This window comes from Lissotriton vulgaris, chromosome 10 (genome assembly GCF_964263255.1).
Source record: "Lissotriton vulgaris chromosome 10, aLisVul1.2, whole genome shotgun sequence".
In the NCBI taxonomy this organism is placed as follows: domain Eukaryota; kingdom Metazoa; phylum Chordata; class Amphibia; order Caudata; family Salamandridae; genus Lissotriton; species Lissotriton vulgaris.
This window is the reverse complement of record NC_141698.1, coordinates 862,390,183-862,408,132: the sequence shown is the minus strand read 5'-3', so window position 1 is coordinate 862,408,132 and position 17,950 is coordinate 862,390,183. Positions and strand designations below refer to the sequence as shown.

Here is a 17,950-nt window from a genome sequence, read left to right as displayed (position 1 = left end):
AAAGCACGCACTACTCGCAACTGCTACCGCCATAATTGTTACCCCATCTAGAATTATTAGCATTTGTCTGGAGCACCCCGTATCCAAATTTCAAGAACAGGTATTTTGCTAATGGGGGTCGTACCTCACCTAGAAAGGGTTCAAAGTATGCTACGTCTTTAGAGAGAAGAAATCTTGATGTTGAAGATCCCAAGATAGAACTGTGTACACGTTGTTGTTAATATGGGCCCAAAAGGAGGAATTGAACAGTTTCCTACATGCCATGGTCAGCTGGGATGGTTCTTCCCAGAAGTGCCACAGGCCTAGCTTTTTCATCCACGTTGTCACATGTTTAAGCCATGGGATATCCTTACTTTGGTCAATTTTCATAATCTCTTCTAGACCTTCTTTGTAATGCAATAACTCTGCCATTGACCAAATCCTCGCCCAAAATAAGAGGTCGTAATAAAGCATGTTGGTTAGTTCCTTGAATGTTGAGATTCAGAACAACTGGAATCAGGGGTGTCCTATGTGGGAGGCTTAGTAATTTGCGAAAGAAGTTATTTTCTCCCAGTTCAAAATTCTTTTTACAATAAGGCCCCCATATTTCTGCTCCGTATAGAGCGGCTGATTGGGCTTTATATTTAAATACCTCAAGAGCAGGTGAAACTGCTTTCAAGATGCTCGCCCCATGTTTCTTCAGAATAGGGGTTGCATTTTGAAGCATGAGTATCCTGTTATTCCCCAGTTTTGGCTTCCAGGTTAATTTGGTGTCTAATGTGATACCTAGGTAGTTAAAACTTTGCACATACTCTAATTTCTGATTGTTTAGCACTAAATTATTTTTAAAAGACCTATTTGGTTTTATTAACATGTATATAGTTTTGCTGGAGTTAATTTCAAGGCCTTTCTTGCTACAATACATAAAAAAGGAATCCATTAAACAGTGCAATCCCTTTGGGGTTTGTGAGATTAAGATGGTTTCATCAGCAAATAATAATGCTGGTACCACTTTGCCTCCTAACTTAGGCGAGTCGTTGTTACAGCCTTCTAAGTATTGGGGGATGTCATTTACATAAAGTGAGAAGAGGGTGGGTGCCAGTACGCACCCCTGACGTACACCCCTTCTCACTGGTATCGCTTTAGCGAGTTCTCCCCTGGGCCCCCATCTTACTTTTGCAAAGTTTCCATCATGGAGCCTTATTATTTGTACAAGCAATTCGAGTGTCACCCCTAAACATTTCAATGCTGCCTTTAAATCCGCAAAGGCAATTTACAAGCTACCTTTCCTTATATTTATGTATTTCCAGCATATACATGTAAATGTAAAAACCTGGTCAGTTGTGCTGGTTTTTGTTCTAAACCCAGCTTGGTATCTCGAAAGTATTTTAACCTCTTCGATCCACTCAGTCTGCTTAAAATGTGCCTAGCAAAAATGTTTTGTATGATATCGATCAAACTGATAGTTGGCTGCATCATACCGATTACCCTTTTTAAAAACTGTAACAATCTCTGCCCCTTTCCATGATTCCTGTATCGGTGAGAATGCAAAGATGGTTTATATACGGTGCCCAGACTCCAGACTCCGATATCGTGTTTTAATTTTGTCAGGTCCTGGGGCTTTCCCTGGTTTGACTGCCTCAATTGCCTGTATTGTTTCTGTATTGTTTCTTTTAGACTAAAATGCAAGTTAGCTGCCTTTGCAGAGGTCTCCATATCTTTAGTTATCACAAATTAGACACAGTTGGGGTCTGAATAAAGGCGGGAAAAATGTGCTACCCAACTATTTTCATCAAGAAAGAGATCTTAAGGGGGCTTCCAGTTTTGTTCCCTTTTGCCATCAAGCTCCAAAAACCTGACTGGTCCTTGGTCTTGTTCGCACTAATTAGACCAGTCCAGATGTCATCATCCCATGTTTTTTTCGCTTTTTCAAGCACTCTCTTATGATTGTACCTTTTTTCCCTTATTATGGTTACATTATTACTTTTAATTGCCTGGATAAGCTCTGTCTTAGCTACCCGGCAATCTTTGTTGTACCAGGGATTTCCAAGGTCATTCCGATAGTTAACTCTTGCATTTATCTCTTTGGGTACGTTGCTTACAACCGGAGTTAAAGCATCTACCATAGTGGTGTGTAGGTCTAACATTGGAATTTTATCTACTGGTAGGTTTAAAAATGGTATGATAGTATCTGCAAAGATAGTATAGATACTTGTCATGGATTGGTGATTCCCTAGAATATGCGGCCACTTTACAGCTAGTCGATTATTACTTATTATAATATTGTTCTCAATGGTGCTAGCATCTTTTTTGCCCACTAGAAGTGGATAAAGAAGGGCTTTGCTGTGTCAGCTGTAGAGGACGATGGTCGCTCTCCATTCTGGAGTCTATTTTTAAATCCAGAACATTTGGCCAAAATTCTATCGACACCAGAATATAATCTATATTGCTCCGGGAGCTACCTCTACAGAATGTATATGCGTTTGGTCTATCGGAGGGCAAATGGCCGTTGCATGCTCTTAGACAATGACCCGTTGTAACTTTCAAAATGTGTACAACTGCTACTGTACACCTTACCTCCCTGCTACTTTCTATTTCTGGGATATTGTTTGCCGTGTCTTCATCCTCAAGATAATTACCAAAACCCACTACAGGTTCTAAGTTGCAATTAAAATCGCCACCGACTATTACCCTCGGTTTAGACCCTAGTGGTTCTGGTGAATCTTTGTTGGCAGGACTTGGCCTATTATAGATGTTAATTAAATATAGGGCATCGCCATCCCGTGTTACCAATTTTAGGCCCACCATATCTTGAGATGCGATATTTAAAGGAACAATATCAATTTCCAGGGTGATCCTTATCCATATTACCAAGCCCCCGAAGGCCTGCCTTTAACTGACTGATTTGTATCCACACTAAACGTCTTGAAGCCCACTCTATGGGGGGTTTCCAGTGACCAAATCTCCTGTCAAAGGGAGATGTCACTCTGCTCTATATATTCGTTTCATGCTATGTCAGTTAAGTACCTTTTTAACCCTGCTATATTCCAGGAGGTATGACGTACTTCCAAGTGCTTACTCAACTCTATAGTGGACGGTAGCACACTCCCCATGTTTCCATTAGGCACGGTAGACACATAGCTTCCTGTTGGATTTCTGGGTTCACCTCGGAGCAAGAAGCTTGTGGGCTCTGGGTATTCCCTACTCCCTCCTGAATAGATGGTTCATTAGTCCCAGCAATCGTTAACGCGAGCTGGGGAGCTTCTACTCTGTGTTTCTATAACTGATGGATAAACCATTGGATCATTCATCTCCGGGCTTACTAGAGCATTTAGTCTATTTTGCAGAGGCTTTTGTTGTCAATCGGGCTCATCCAGATGTGACAATCCCTCAAATCTCTTTGAAAGTGGGACCAAGGTGTCTAGGTCATTGGTGCTGTTTCTGGGAGGCGGTCTATAAAAATAACATAGTGGAAGTGCGCAAACGCAGGTGTTCCTAAGTGGTGTCTCCTCTTTAATATCTAGTATATTCCGAACCATCTGGGGGCGTCTGAAGTTTATCACCACACAGTCACCATTTATATTCTTTCTGGATTCTCCCACCCACCCTACCCTGCAGACCATTAGAATATCTTCAGTATTTAGTGTGTTAAATTGTTTACATTTTGATAGTCAATCAATTGATTTGTTCCTTAGGTTGGACCATGACTCTTTCTGATCTCTTCTTAAAACTGGGACTTCAGCTAGAAGCACATAGGAGCATGAGGCGGGGGGGGGGTAGTTGTAAGACATCTCGATTTGGTATTAAATCTGTACATTTTGGACTATGTATCGGTGCCCTTCCAGAATGGGTGCCCGGTCTATCGGGCACTATTCGTACGTGTGGTCTGTCAACAGAGATTGCTCTGATTCCGACGGTACCCTGTGTCCCACCCTCAGTTGTACCTGCCCTATTATTTGCTATGTTATGAGTATTTGTTACGTGGGCATGAGACATTGCACCTGTTACATGCATTACTTATATCCGAAGAAGCCCGACTCTCCACTTGTGGTAATAGTTTTGTTGGTCAATGGTGTCGTATTAGCTGTAGCCCTCCCTCCTTAACAGTGGGACAAATAGGGTCATTACTATACTTCAAGTGCCCTATAACTGTGTTCAGCTGCTCTATTTTCCCTTCCAATTACCTTAATTTCTCACTCATGCGCTCTTCGATCTGAGCCTTGTTCACAGACTCTAGGGGCGTTTTGTTATAATTCTCTCCATGTTCCTGGTAATTTCTTCTGTTTGGAGAGGATTCAGATCGTAGTAGGCCTCGGTCTGTGAACACACTGATTTTTTTAATTACCATTTGCGAATCTGAGTTGAGAAATAATTTCACCACTTAGGCAGTCCCCCCTACTTTCCTTGGGTTTCCTTATAACGGGTTCGCTTTCTTTTTTGCCTGTTGGTCTTCCCCTTTATTCCCCACTGTTGTAGTGTAGTTCCTATTTTCCCAATAGGCCCTGCGCATTGGAATAACATAAACAGTAGTATGGACGTAGAAGTGCGGATCTTCCAGGTCTCCACTGACTATGCTAAACTTAATTGGGTTTGTTACCAACTAGCTCAGAGGTCACTGGAAACTTTCTTGACTGAATAGGAAGTGATCAGCTTCCCTGGTATAGACAAGAAGGGATTCAGTTTTCCAACAACCGCATAAACATGACCACTTTGCTCCTTAGAATAAGAGTCAATCTCTAGAGTCGTGTGAAACAATAGACCGTTATTTTACTCAGTCAGTTTTGTGCAGATTACTTTCACCAAAGTGCAGAGAATAGAGACGGGCGTTTTCAATAAAAGGTATTATTTATTGAACAGTCTTTCTTCTCGTGCAAGAGAAATGAATTGCCACAATTGCAAGACTAGTTATTATAAAAAGTGCGTACAGTAAAATGAGGATTGCAAAATAATACTGTAAAAGCATTGATATGGTTTCTTAGCCATACAATGGTTAAAATGAATAAAATATATACATTCATATATACATTTAGCTAACGTACTCAACTGGTGCTTCTAACTACGCCTACCCCAGTGTACCTGACCTAAGCCTAATACTTGGGAGGGAGTAAGTAAGTAGCAGTTTTAGTTAAGTTGTTTTTGCCAAGGTTTGCTTCAAGATTTCTCTCTAAGGGTTTAGTCAATACCATACCTCTGGAATAGAATGTTGGAGGTCTTGTATTTCCTTCCAGGACTCGATATCCCAGTTACTCGCAAGAGTAGGCTGGAAACGCCGGAGCTGGATTTTCTCGGCAGGAGAAAAGACAGCGTCTCTTTCAGCGCGTCGAGGAGGCGGAGGGGCAGCGTCCGTGGGCAGCTTGCATCTGCTGGGCTCTGAAGGGGACAGCTGTTCTGCTCCTATGTTCACCACACCATCGCTATCATCGATGTCATTGAGGCAGCAGCGTTTGCTTAAGGCAACGTTGGTAATATTTATACCTGAAAGGTGCCTTGTTTGACGTAAGTTTTTGGACATAAGACCTCAATAAAGATGTCACTAGGAAGTGATCGTCTCTCAGTGCTCATTAGAGTTCTATTACTAATCAAAACATAGCAAGCGGGGTTTTCCCAGGTTGCTGAGTTTTATCTTGTTGAAGAACTCGGAGTGTAATCTAGGAATCTTAGATAGTGGCTTCTGCTGTGTCATTTGCTCTAATGAGCTGCAGAGCTGATCGTGTTAGGCCAGAGACGAGTTTCTGAAATATTACTCTTGATCGTTTATGCCATTATAGGGGAATAAATGGATTATAGCCGTATAGGGGCACAGTATTGATCGGGGTCCTAGATTAGAACGCGACACTGTCAATCTTTGTTTCTGAAGTCTGGGTGCCATGCCCGGACTAGTTGCATTATTTATCACATCTTGTACCACAGATGGAGAAGTAATAGAAGTATTAGGTGGGGATGCCTCATTTAGGACAGTTATTATGGGACTTAGTGGTAATGCTTGCGGGAAATCAATCAATTTTGGAGAACACAATTGCCTGTTTGTGGGAAAGGTGGCGGGATCAAGGGATAAGCGCCTTTCTGCTATTTGTATCTCATGGTTTCATAAAGACTCTGCTCTGATGATAAAGGCATCCAACGTAGCAGTAGGGCCCTTGCGATTCTAGCAAGACTATCAACAGAGCGTAAAAAAATACAAGAAGTGGGAACAGACCTTCTCAAAGCACATGGGACTCACGCCAAATGTACAACCTCTGCTGTTAGTGTTTAAGTTTTCCACATAAGCTATTAGTGTTGTGTCCATATATCAGAGGGGTGGCCCAGTCCATTCTCTGACTGGCACAGACTGGCCTGGGCTTCGCCCGCGCGCGTCCTGCGAGCCCTGCCCCCTTTTCAGCGCCACCTGGCGCTCAAACGGCAGTGCGCGCCTCAAAGGCTAGTGGGGATTGAAGTTCCCTGGTGGTGCAGGCAAAGACTGCAATCAGCGTTCCAGCAGTGGCGTCCCCGGGATGAAGGCAGCACTCTTGGCCGGATGGAAAGTACGGGCTCCCGCCCCGCGGGAGTCTTGGCCCCCTTTTCAGCGCCTCCTGGCACCGCAAGGGCTGGTGGGAATTGAAGTTCCCTAGTGGTGCAAGCAAAGGCGGCAATCGGCGTTCCAGCAGCGACGTCCCAGGGATGAAGGCAGCACTATTGGCCGGTAGGAAAGTACCGGCTCATTTAAAAAAAAAAAAGAAAGTAAATCAAAGCATCATCCTATTAAAGGGAGAAAAGTCAAGAAGTCCTTCCCTATACTGCCTACCCACCGCTGTGGTCATTGGCATTCAGCCCACACTGGGCCCAGAAGAAGCACCTCTGCCCCAAACCGCAAGCCAACTTGAGTATTAACATCCCTAGAACAACCAGAATTCCACTCTTTTTATCCTGTTCGTCTGTCTTTATTGATATTTGCTTTTCCAGTCCATTCAAACAAGTGTCTAATTTAAGAGACCACCACCATTGAAATGCTTTGTGTGAACTCATCAGAAGTTGTTTTCCAGTTTTAAGAAAATCTTACAATTTTTCTGTTTATTTAAATGTATCTCTAAATTTCTGACATTCCAGCAACAGCAAGAAAACATTCTTTGTTTGATGTACAATATTTGTTTGATGTACAAAAATAGCAGTTTCTGGATATAATGACCATTGACTTCTGATTAAGTAGGTACTCAGCAAGAAATAGCCCAAAGAAGGAGCTATTTAAGAAAACAGCTATTCAAACTCAGATGATTACAAAACTACCCAAGGGGTTTGTGGTTACTGGAAGGTTTATGAAACTATTAGGTACATGGTCGGAAGAGTAATTTGAAACCATTGTGTTTAAAAATGTATAGAAATACGAAAGAAAAGAGCATGACTGAAATAGCAAAGCAGGAAGAGAAGGTGCTTTTAGGTGCCATTTGGAAATGATGGATGAGTGCGTAATTGGTAGATTAGAAGAAGTGCCTGATAGGCAGTCGAAAATTGAATAAATTATAGGTTGTTGGCTCCTTGAGAGTTAACTGCCTGACAAGAGCAGAGATCTGATGTAACCCCAGAGTCACTGTTGGAAAACCCTGGTAAAACAGTTTTTGAGTACGAGTATGTATTCATTGCTTATGTAACTGAGTGACTACCTTCAGAGACTCATTTGCACACTCAGTAATATATATATATATATATATAAAATATGGGGCATGTTGAAATACATATTTCATCATAACTCAGGCGTAAGAACCAATGAGGAGCTAGTACAGGATCAAGGGGAGAACATGGTCTGGAACTCAGATTTAGGGAATTTAAGATGGAGAAATCATTGGTGTCTGGATTCAGTGCAGGGCAAGCCACATGGCATGAAAACGAAATGGTAGAAGACAACCAAGGAAAGGCAAAAGAGGTACATAAAGGGCTAGAAAAACATAAACTGTTCCTGTTAACTGTTCGCCATTCTAAATTCAGAGAAGAAATTGAAACTGGAATAAACACAGAAACTGAAGGTGCAAGGGAAAAGTTACACTGATCGCAGTACATCATTCGCATACCTACCAAGTCTGTTCTGAATTACTGCTGTAATATGGAAACATGAATATCTAGACTCATATGTATTAAGTGGGCAGCTCCGAATGAGCTAGCAGTTTTAATTAGCGAGATTGATGCAGGAAATCAGATTAACGCTAAGAGGTACTCTTTCCATAGTCTGAGAGGAGAGGCTCAAAAAAACATATATGCTTTTTGAAAACTGAAACAGCTGTAAACTGGAGCCTCTTTTGCATTTTAAAGAGAGGTTTCTAAATAATTGTTTGATTACATCATCAGGGCTCATAAAAGCATTAACATTTTACTAGACCTGTAGGTCTAGTAACCTAAAAAATGTCCTCAACCAAACTGAAATACACTTGACCTCAGTTTCTGGAAGCGGAGCAAATGGGAAAAGTTAACAAGATTGAAAGTCATTTTTATTGCTCATTCACTTTGTGAGCAATAAAGATGCCTTTAAATCTTGCTATATTGTCACATTTCCTCTGCTTTCAGAGACAGAGAACAAAAGCCAGTTTGTCTTCCTTCTCGCCAGAAAGGGCAAGTAGGACCTAAAAATAGCTTGCCCTAATTGAATCTGGCTCGCAAATGCGAACGGGCGAGTGGATTTTTCGAGCTTTGATCATAACTCTTGAGCCAAAGAGTTTAGAATAGGACCCTGCGCGGTGTACTGGCATGATCACAGAACGAAAACACCCCCTCTCCTAAAATCAGTCTTCACATGCATCACAGGAAATAAACTGAAAGAAATGGGAAAAAAAGGCGTAGGGATGCATTATTTTTCTATTTCTTTACTTTTGAAGCAATCATGGCACTGGCTCTTTAGATTAAGATGTTTAACACTAAAGCGGGGCGTGCCGTCATTGTAAGTAAAGTAAAGAAACATAAAAAAAGGCATACAGTCAATTTCTGCTAGCCACAAATCATAAAAGAAAGGAACGGCCACCATTATTCAAGCTGAGGTGTGCCGTGCAAAGTTAAATAAAAAAAATATAACTTTGTCAAAAGCGATTTAAGAAAATAGTGCTCAGAGACTGTAATTAAAACATCTAGACTAACAGCACATCTAACGGGTGTCCTCATGGGAGGTTACAACAAGAGAAAAGGTGGTACTTAGGTGGGACTACTAAGCCTATTGACCAATAAAAAGGCCACCATTTCTTAGGACATTAACCGGAGCCAAGTAAAAAGTTGTGTGGAAAGTAGGCGGAGCTTCATATCCATATCCTGAATATAGCATGTCTCAAAGAGACCGCGAAAGGGCTGCCTAGGCGACACCTAAAAAGGCTATTGGCCAACGCTAAACCTTTTGGCTTTTCCAGTGCTTTTTAAAATAAATCATACTATGTGTTTAAGTGTATCTTTCTCCCAAAAACTTATTTTTGGGGTTTTAGCAGTAATAAAGCTCATAGAGTGTAATATTAAAGATGAAAATGGTGATGATGTGCTTTTTCTAGTTGGCTTTAACTGCAGGTTTCTTTTAGTAAAGGTAAAAGGTGAGGCACTTTGAAAATTCATTGGTGTTAAACCCTCTACTTTGTTGAATTAAACTGCCATTAACTTTGATAACCATATTATTTGATTAGTTCATAATAGTTGAAGTTTGGCAGATTTGTGTGTTTCAGTTTTGTTGGCTTGCACAAAAAAATATAAACTAGTAAATTAACCTTCACATTGAGTACGTTTTTCCATTTATATCTAGTAGTCCCGTTAAGGTGTGGTTTTTGCTTCCATCGCAAGAGGGATTTACTCGTTACATTATTCATTAAGTGACTCAATACATTACCATATATGACTTTTCATGATGTACAAGTTCCTTACTGATTAGGGTATTGTGCTTCACTACCCTCACTTACTGCTTCTCTGATGTTAGCCGAAATGGTGTAACAATGTTGTGCACACCTAGTCATAAAGATATGATGTGACTGATGCAAGTTTGCTTAAGTAAGTAATAAGTCATGCAAGAACTTCTTAGGATGAGTGTTTTCACTACTGCTTTGCTCAGCAAAAGTTCCCTAAGCAACTGAGCTTAGTTACAGGTTACCAAGAGCTGTAGTCAACCAAGGGTTACTATCCACCCACACTCGGTGACGTGTTGTCATGTCGTACTTGCCGGGCAACCACCCGTATGGCCTCAAAAATATATAACCATATTTCTCCAGTGCAGAAGGAGAAGACATCTACACGTCGACAGGCATTCCTGTTGATAATAATGTGGCCAGATCCAGGGCCAGCTTTAGCACTGGTGGCTACCAGTGCATAAATATTTTTTGGCTCCCTCCCGATCTCCTTGTCCATGGATTCTCTCACTGCCACCCTTTAACAGTGCCCATCAAGTCTCCATAACCACTCTCTCCCTTGCATTTCATTGGTTTTATAGTGCCAGTCTTACTAGTGTTAGGTGTTAGAGAACTTTACATCACATACACATTAGAGAAACAATGAGACATAAGAGTGTATGTCGGTGTATAGGAAATGTTACATCAGGCAAAGCACTACAAGGTATAGGAGTCACACGCCATCCATACTGGTAGACCGTATAGTTTGAGTGCCTGGTCTGGAGAAGCACAAACTCCGAATTTAAAACGTTACACCATGGTTGGTTGGTTGACTTTACTAATAAGAATGGACTTCTGCCATGTGAACCCTTTTTGCAACATTAGGATAAAAAAAGGGGGGAATCATAACGCTCGATTCTATAGCTTGTAGTTTGCATGTAGCTCTTTGATGATAGTTAATAGCTCACTGTTCTATATTAGGATTTCAACTTGTAAACTGCAAGTAACAAAATGGTCTCTCTAACAGAAGCAGTAACACACTGACCTATTTGCATTACATGCACTTTGTGATCTGCATGGTACACGGCTACTTTGAGTCAAAACTTCCACTAGAACAAACTGATATCTCTGCAGCAGGTCCAATAATCTCCAGAGTTCTCTCGACATTTTATAGTTGCCTGAAAATTGCTGGATTCAAGGAGCACGACAGCAGGTGCTTTTAAAACAAAATTGTACTTGAAAACAAGGTCAGGACCTGTTGCGGTGTCAAGTCAAGTCAAGTCATAAAATTTGTATAGCGCACTACATACCCAGAGGGTTTCAAGGCGCTTAGGAAGGGGGGGAGGATTATTTGTCAAATATCCACGTTTTAAGCTGCTTTCTGAACGCTAGGTGGTTCCGGGTGAGGCGAAGGTAAGCGGGAAGTGAGTTCCATGTTTTAGCAGCCAGGTATGAAAAGGATCTGCCTCCCATGGTGGTCTTGTTGATGCGAGGTACAGTGGCGAAGGCTTGGCTGGAAGAACGTAGTTGGCGGGAGGGGGTGTAGAAGGACAGTCGAGAGTTGAGGCAATCTGGTCCGATGTCGTAGAGTGATTTGTGTGCGTGGGTAAGCAGTCGGAAAGTGATCCTCTTATTGACGGGTAGCCAGTGGAGGTCTTTAAGGTGACCAGAGATGTGTTTGTTGCGTGGGATGTCTAATATGAGCCTGGCTGAGGCGTTTTGGATTCGTTGGAGTTTCTTCTGGAGTTTAGCGGTGGTACCTGCGTAGAGGGTGTTTCCGTAGTCCAGTCGGCTCGTGACCAGAGCGTGGGTGACTGTTTTCCTTGTTTCGGAGGGGATCCAGGGAAATGTTTTTCTGAGCATGCGAAGAATGTTGAAGCAGGAAGAGGATACGGCGCTGATTTGTCTGTTCATTGAGAGTGAAGAATCCAGGATGACGCCAAGGTTCCGTGCGTGGTCTGTCGGGATGGGTGCTTTTCCGAGGGCTTCCAGCCACCAGGAGTCGTCCCAGGCAGAGGGGGATGTACCTAAGATGAGGACTTCTGTTTTGTCTGAGTTCAGTTTCAGACGGCTTTGTTTCATCCATTCGGCGACTTCTTTCATTCCTTCGTGTAGGTTAGTTTTGGCGGTGCTGGGGTCCTTGGTGAGAGAAAGGATCAGTTGAGTGTCATCCGCGTAAGATATGATGTTGAGGTTGTGTTGGCGGGCGATGGCCGCGAGGGGGCTCATGTATACGTTGAAGAGGGTGGGACTGAGTGAGGATCCTTGAGGTACGCCGCAGATGACTTCAGAGGCCTCGGACTTGAATGGAGGAAGGCGGACTCTCTGGGTTCTTCCGGTGAGGAACGAGGTGATCCATTCAAGTGCTTTTCCTTGGATTCCGATGTTATTGAGGCGTTGTAGAAGGGTGCTGTGGCAGACTGTGTTGAATGCTGCAGAGAGGTCGAGGAGGATGAGGGCGACTGTGTCTCCATTGTCCAGTAGAGTTCGAATGTCGTCTGTTGCTGCGATGAGGGCGGTCTCAGTGCTGTGTTTTGCTCGGAAGCCAGATTGTGAGGGGTCGAGGGATTTGTTGGCTTCGAGGAAGGCGGCGAGCTGGTTGTTGACGGCTTTCTCGATGACTTTGGCCGGGAAAGGAAGAAGTGAGATGGGGCGGTAGTTTTTGAGTTCGGTGGGGTCCGCTGTTGGTTTTTTCAGAAGGGCGGTGAGTTCAGCGTGTTTCCAGTCTTCTGGGAAGGTAGCGGAGTTGAAGGAGCAGTTGATGACGTCTCGGAGGTGCGGTGCTATGGCGGAGTCTGCTTTGTTAAAGATGTGGTGAGGGCATGGGTCTGTGGGGGATCCAGAATGGATGGAATTCATCAGGCGGATGGTTTCCTCAGTGGAGATTGGGTTCCAGGCGTTAAGGGTGTTTACGGGGGGAGGATGGTCAGCAGATGGTAGGGTGGGTTGGTTTCCGGGTTGGTTGTCGAAGCTGTTGTGGATGTCTGCAATCTTGTTGTGGAAAAAAGAGGCTAGGGAGTCGCAGAGGGTTTGAGAGGGGGTGATGTCGTTGGAGTTGGCCGAGGGGTTGGAAAATTCCTTGACGATGTTGAAAAGTTCCTTGCTGTTGTGGGCGTTGTTGTCAAGTCGATCCTTGAATGCTATTTTCTTGGCTTTTCGGATCAGTTGGTGGTGAGTGCGGGTGGCGCTTTTGAATGCGTCCTTGGTGCTGGTGGATGGGTCTTTTTTCCAGGCCTTTTCAAGGGAGCGGCAGAGTTTCTTGGATTTCTTAAGATCATCGTTGAACCATGAGGCCTTCTTTCTGCTAGGTTTGCTTTGACGTTTTGTCAGTGGTGCTAAGGTGTCGGCGGTGTTGGATAGCCATAGGGTGAGGTTGGCGGCGGCTTCGTTGGCGTTAGAAGAGAGGGCTGGGGAGTTTCGAAGGAGCGATGCGGAGATTTGGTCCGTGGTGATTTTGTTCCAGTTTCTTTGCAGGGTAGGTTGGAGGTGGATGTTGGGTTTTGGTTTGTTGTAGGTGAAGTGAACGCAGCTGTGGTCAGTCCAGAGGAGGTCCGTGGTGTGGCTGAAGGAGACATGATTGCTGGATGTGAAGATGGGGTCGAGTGTGTGACCTGCGATGTGGGTGGGGGAAGTGACTAGTTGTTTAAGTCCGAGGTTGCCGAGGTTGTCCACGAGGGTGGCGGTGTTGCGGTCATTGATCCTTTCAAGGTGAAAGTTGAGGTCTCCCAGAAGGATGTATTCTTTGGAGGGGAGCACGTGAGGAGTGATGAAGTCCGTGATGTCTTCACTGAATTTTGCGCGGGGTCCTGGTGGTCTGTAGAGGAGAGTGCCTCTGAGTGTGGTTTTGGGGTCGATTTGGATCTGGAAGTGAAGGTGTTCGGAGTTGACGAGGTTGGCGTCAGAGCTGGTTGAGATGCGGATTGATTTCTTATGGACGATAGCGAGTCCTCCTCCTGTGTGGCTGGTACGGTCTTTGCGAGTAATCTTATAGTCTTCAGGGATGGCAATGGTGATGTCTGGTGCGGAGGAAGCGTTCATCCATGTTTCCGTAAGGAAGGCGATGTCCGGAGACATGGTGTCTAGTAGATTCCATAGGTCAATGGCGTGTCTGTGGACCGAGCGGGTGTTGAGAAGGATGCATTGTAGGTGGTTGGGGTCGGGAATCTGTGGTGTGGTCGTAGCGGAGATGTTGTCGGTGTCGCTGAATTTGCAGGAGGCGCCGCCTTAGAACCAGCCTTGGCCGGATCACATGGGCTGCTCTCCGGTATGCAGAGAGGTTTCTACTTAGCTTGTCCGATCTGACAACGTGCGAACTAGGATTGAAATTTTGATACTGTTTTCTGTGATTTTCTTAACTTTTACGACTATCTAAATTATTTTCAGAATTATATTAATCAATATTAAGTCAAGTCTGTCTGAAACGGAGTAAAATCCTCCTAATCCATGCAAGTTATCTAGCAAGTATGCTATCTTCCAAATGAGACTGTCTGAATTGTGTGACCAACATGGAAGGGCTTGAGATATCCTTCCTATGTACCCGCAGAGGAATTGGTGTATGGGTGTTAGAGATATCCAGTCTTCGGCACCCCACAAAAAAAAGGGTTACCTGCACCATGAGTTTATAGTTCTTTAAACCTGTTATAGCATAAATATCAAACACTGTCCTTCAGTTAAAGTAAATTGGCTTTATGTAAATGTAACATGAATGTGTTAATTTTCTTTTATGCTTGTGTGTTTAGGAGTCCAAACCTCCAGAGTCGTTCACTGTTTACCATTACAACGGCCTGAAGCAGTCTAATTTTAATGAAAAGGTACGCTATTTAATTCAAGATATAGCACATTAGTAATACATTATAAAATAATGTTAATGAATGAAGCATGATCTTCGTTACGACAAAGACTGAAGTAGCGGTTTTTGGAAATTAAAATGTTACCATAAATAACTACCTACATGCTTTGTAAATAATCTCTAGGGATCCTTGCTCTATATTGGTTGCAGACCTGCCACTAGGCAATAATACTAGTACCCCACAAGCCAGTCAACAAATCTGTTCGGTGAGATGCTTGAAAAATAAAAAGAATGACTTGTAAACTAGTCTTTAACTTGAGCAATACTGTGTTATAGAGACTTATACCTGTGGAAGCCAAAACAAATTGTATATGAATAGGACCCCCCACAACTGTGGAGAAAATCAAAATGTTCATTTAATAAAATAAGTGTTTAGTAAAAAATGAACACAGCGCGCCTACAATTAATGCAATTACTAGCATATCCAGACCATAATATCTCCAGTATTCTTTTGAAGCTGTATATTAATCACCATGAAATAGTCCAGTAAGCATCAGTGTATATGCTGATAATGAAGTAAATTTATTTGCAGTTGGTAGTGCTATGTAAATCTGATATCTGTGCTACTTCTTCCAAACATACATGTTATTGGGTTCCCTGTGGTTTGCCACGTTTTTGGCAGATTTGGAACCAAACTTGATTGGGAAGCACCGAGGCAACTCCCCTTGACAAGGGCACATTTCAGATCATCTTACGAATAATGTCATAAAGAAATGCGTTCCAGGGGACTGCTTAATAATGCTGTCTTTATATCATGATTGTATAAAAACTAGGTGAGTGAAAATAATTAAATGTGAGTTTAATGCCCTATATGTGAATTGGAAGCCCTATATGAACCCTAGTGCTGTGACCTCAGATTCCTACTTTAAAGCCGGGTTTATTGGTTTACTTGGGCCAACATAAAGAGCTACATGTGCTATAAGTAGGAATAGCGGTATGGAAGCCAGCTATCAGGACAGACTGATATGTAAACCTGATTTGTTTTCATAGTCTGGCCATTTATTTAGACACGTTGACTCGACCTCGAGGTAGTGAAGTGTCTGTACCCGTTTAAAGTATAGCTTATTCACCACTTTAAAAACAAATATCTATATATATATATATATACATATAATATATATATTTTTTTTGGCGAACATGTTTACTTTGCTCATTTAGCTCACTTGTACACCGTATGCACATATCTAGGGTTCTATTTTCAACAGAATTTGATATCTGGCTGCCCTCTGATTGCTTTCCTCCGTCTCCTCTTTCCAATTTTCACACACTTTTTCAAAAAGTTTACACCAAATACAAAATTATAATGAAGGCCATTGGTAGAGCAGTGCTACCTCTCCTTACCCTGTTTGATATTTCAACACATACTTGCAGGCGTTTCTCTGTAATATTAGTCAAAGTTCTATTGTAAACGATAAGATATGATTTCTTTACTTTTATAGGTCATGTATGTTGAAGGTACAGCAGTCATTGGCTTTGAAGATCCCATGCTGCAGACTGATGACACGCCAGTCAAACAATGCTTGCGAACCAAATGGCAATTTATAGAGCTACTGTGGACTACAGATCGGCCGCCTTCGTTAAATTAATTCAGCAACAGTCTTTAAAAGTATGCATCTGTTTGCAGATAGTGGTTGAATGAGGTGTAAAAAATACATGATTCACTGGAAAGTAGCACCTTATTTGCTTGAATAAATTACTGGAAATGTCAAGTTGTAAATAATAATGTGCATCGTCTCTTTTTACTTATCGCTATTTATTTTAATGTTTCCGTGTACATTTAATTGAAATGTAACAACCTGAATCAATTACATTGCCTCGTAAAGGTCGTATGTAAATCTAAAATGATTCAAATGCTATGAAGATGTGCATACTAGTAAAAATTGCCAGTTCTGCAAAACGAAACCGTAAAAATATAATCTTAATAAAACATAATTCTGTCATTAAAATGTTTGGCCTGAGCCTAACAAATTAAGTGCTCTAACAGTAAAATGACTTGGTGCTTCGGATATTTAAACAAGTACATGTGGGCACCTGTTAACAGTGATTACAATGTAGATGTTTGTAGAGGCACTTAATGCAAAGTAATCCTTTTCTTACCAAGCAAGTGTTTACCCAGCACCCAACCCCCTCCCCCCTCTCCCCCACCACCTGAACAGTGTGTACTGCAAACTGCTTCTTTATAACGAAGCAATGGTGTTACATGGAGTCATGCCTCTGAACCCATTGATCATTCACATCTCTGTTTTCTCCCTCCATCTTCTTTTTTTATGTTTGGTAGATTATGCTACTGCTGTGTGGCCTTGCACACTGTCACTGAACATTTGCAGCAGTTGACCCACATAACCTCCACTTCTCTTGCTTGGGGAGCAGTCCTCCCCCACATACCTGCACTCTGTTTGCTGTCATTGATGCACGTTTCCTTATGAACTGCCTAAATTGCGTACAGAGTAAGGATGTACTTACCTTGCAGGAGATGTTGAATTTCATCATTATGAAGCAAAGTCTAGGGGTAAGTACACAGTCTCAATCACCAGCGAGGTACTAAATATTACTGGTTGAGCATTGCAAGTGGAATGAGTAACCTAGGTAAAGGCGGAGGACCCTGGTCACTAGACATTTTTAACCCAATACCAAAAAACGTATTTATGTCAGACCCAATTGTTTTGGCCTAGGAAAAGCATGGTAGGTGCCTGGGAGCAGAGAGCCCCAAGGAACCAAACCTTCTCCGAAGACTGTTAATAATCATTTCAAGCCTAGGTCTTCGCTAGGGTTCCATCCCGGTGTTGCACCATGAGATCAAGCCAGTTGGTGCTGCTGTCCCATTGAACCTAGAAGCTAAACAAGCCCCAATCCCTGAGTGCAGGTCACATGTCTAGTCTCGATTTGCTCCAGGGCCTAGTTCATCATATTAGTGGTCTCTTCTTCCGAGGGATCCTTTTTCCAGTAGATTCCTCACCTTCTGAATATCCCCAGGACCCAGATTAGGGCTGGAAACAATTTTACTAGAATTAGCTCTACAGAGCTGCCAGGTCTTGCTGTTTGGCTCTAGTTGCAGTTTCACCCACCCCAGCAGTGACAATACTGGCCTATGTACAGCACTACCTGTCGCCCTGACATCACTACCTGTTTTTCCATGTCTTATTCAACGTGTGGTTCTGTGCCTCTCGTGCCTGTTTCTGTACCTCTCTTGCCTTTTTTGTGCTTCTCATACCTGTTTCTGCACTTCATGTGCCTCTTTCTGAATTTCTCTTGCCTCTTTCTGTACTTCTTTTGCCGTTTTCTGCTTTCTTCCTCTTTCTGTACCTCTCTT

General features: G+C 42.7%; 1 protein-coding gene across 5 annotated transcripts in view; it reads left to right on the top strand.

Annotated features, from left to right (window-relative positions):
- The window catches only part of MINDY3 (MINDY lysine 48 deubiquitinase 3), a 230,993-nt gene extending 214,407 nt beyond the window's left edge, over positions 1-16,586 (top strand). For all 5 annotated transcript variants that reach the window (XM_086941825.1, XM_086941823.1, XM_086941824.1 and 2 more), the window contains 2 exons: positions 14,531-14,602; positions 16,080-16,586. In XM_086941825.1, coding sequence (XP_086797951.1) covers positions 14,531-14,602; positions 16,080-16,226 — 219 coding nt within the window. In that variant the 3' untranslated portion in view covers positions 16,227-16,586. The remainder of the gene's footprint in view (positions 1-14,530; positions 14,603-16,079) is intronic.
- The last annotated feature ends 1,364 nt before the right edge of the window (positions 16,587-17,950 follow it).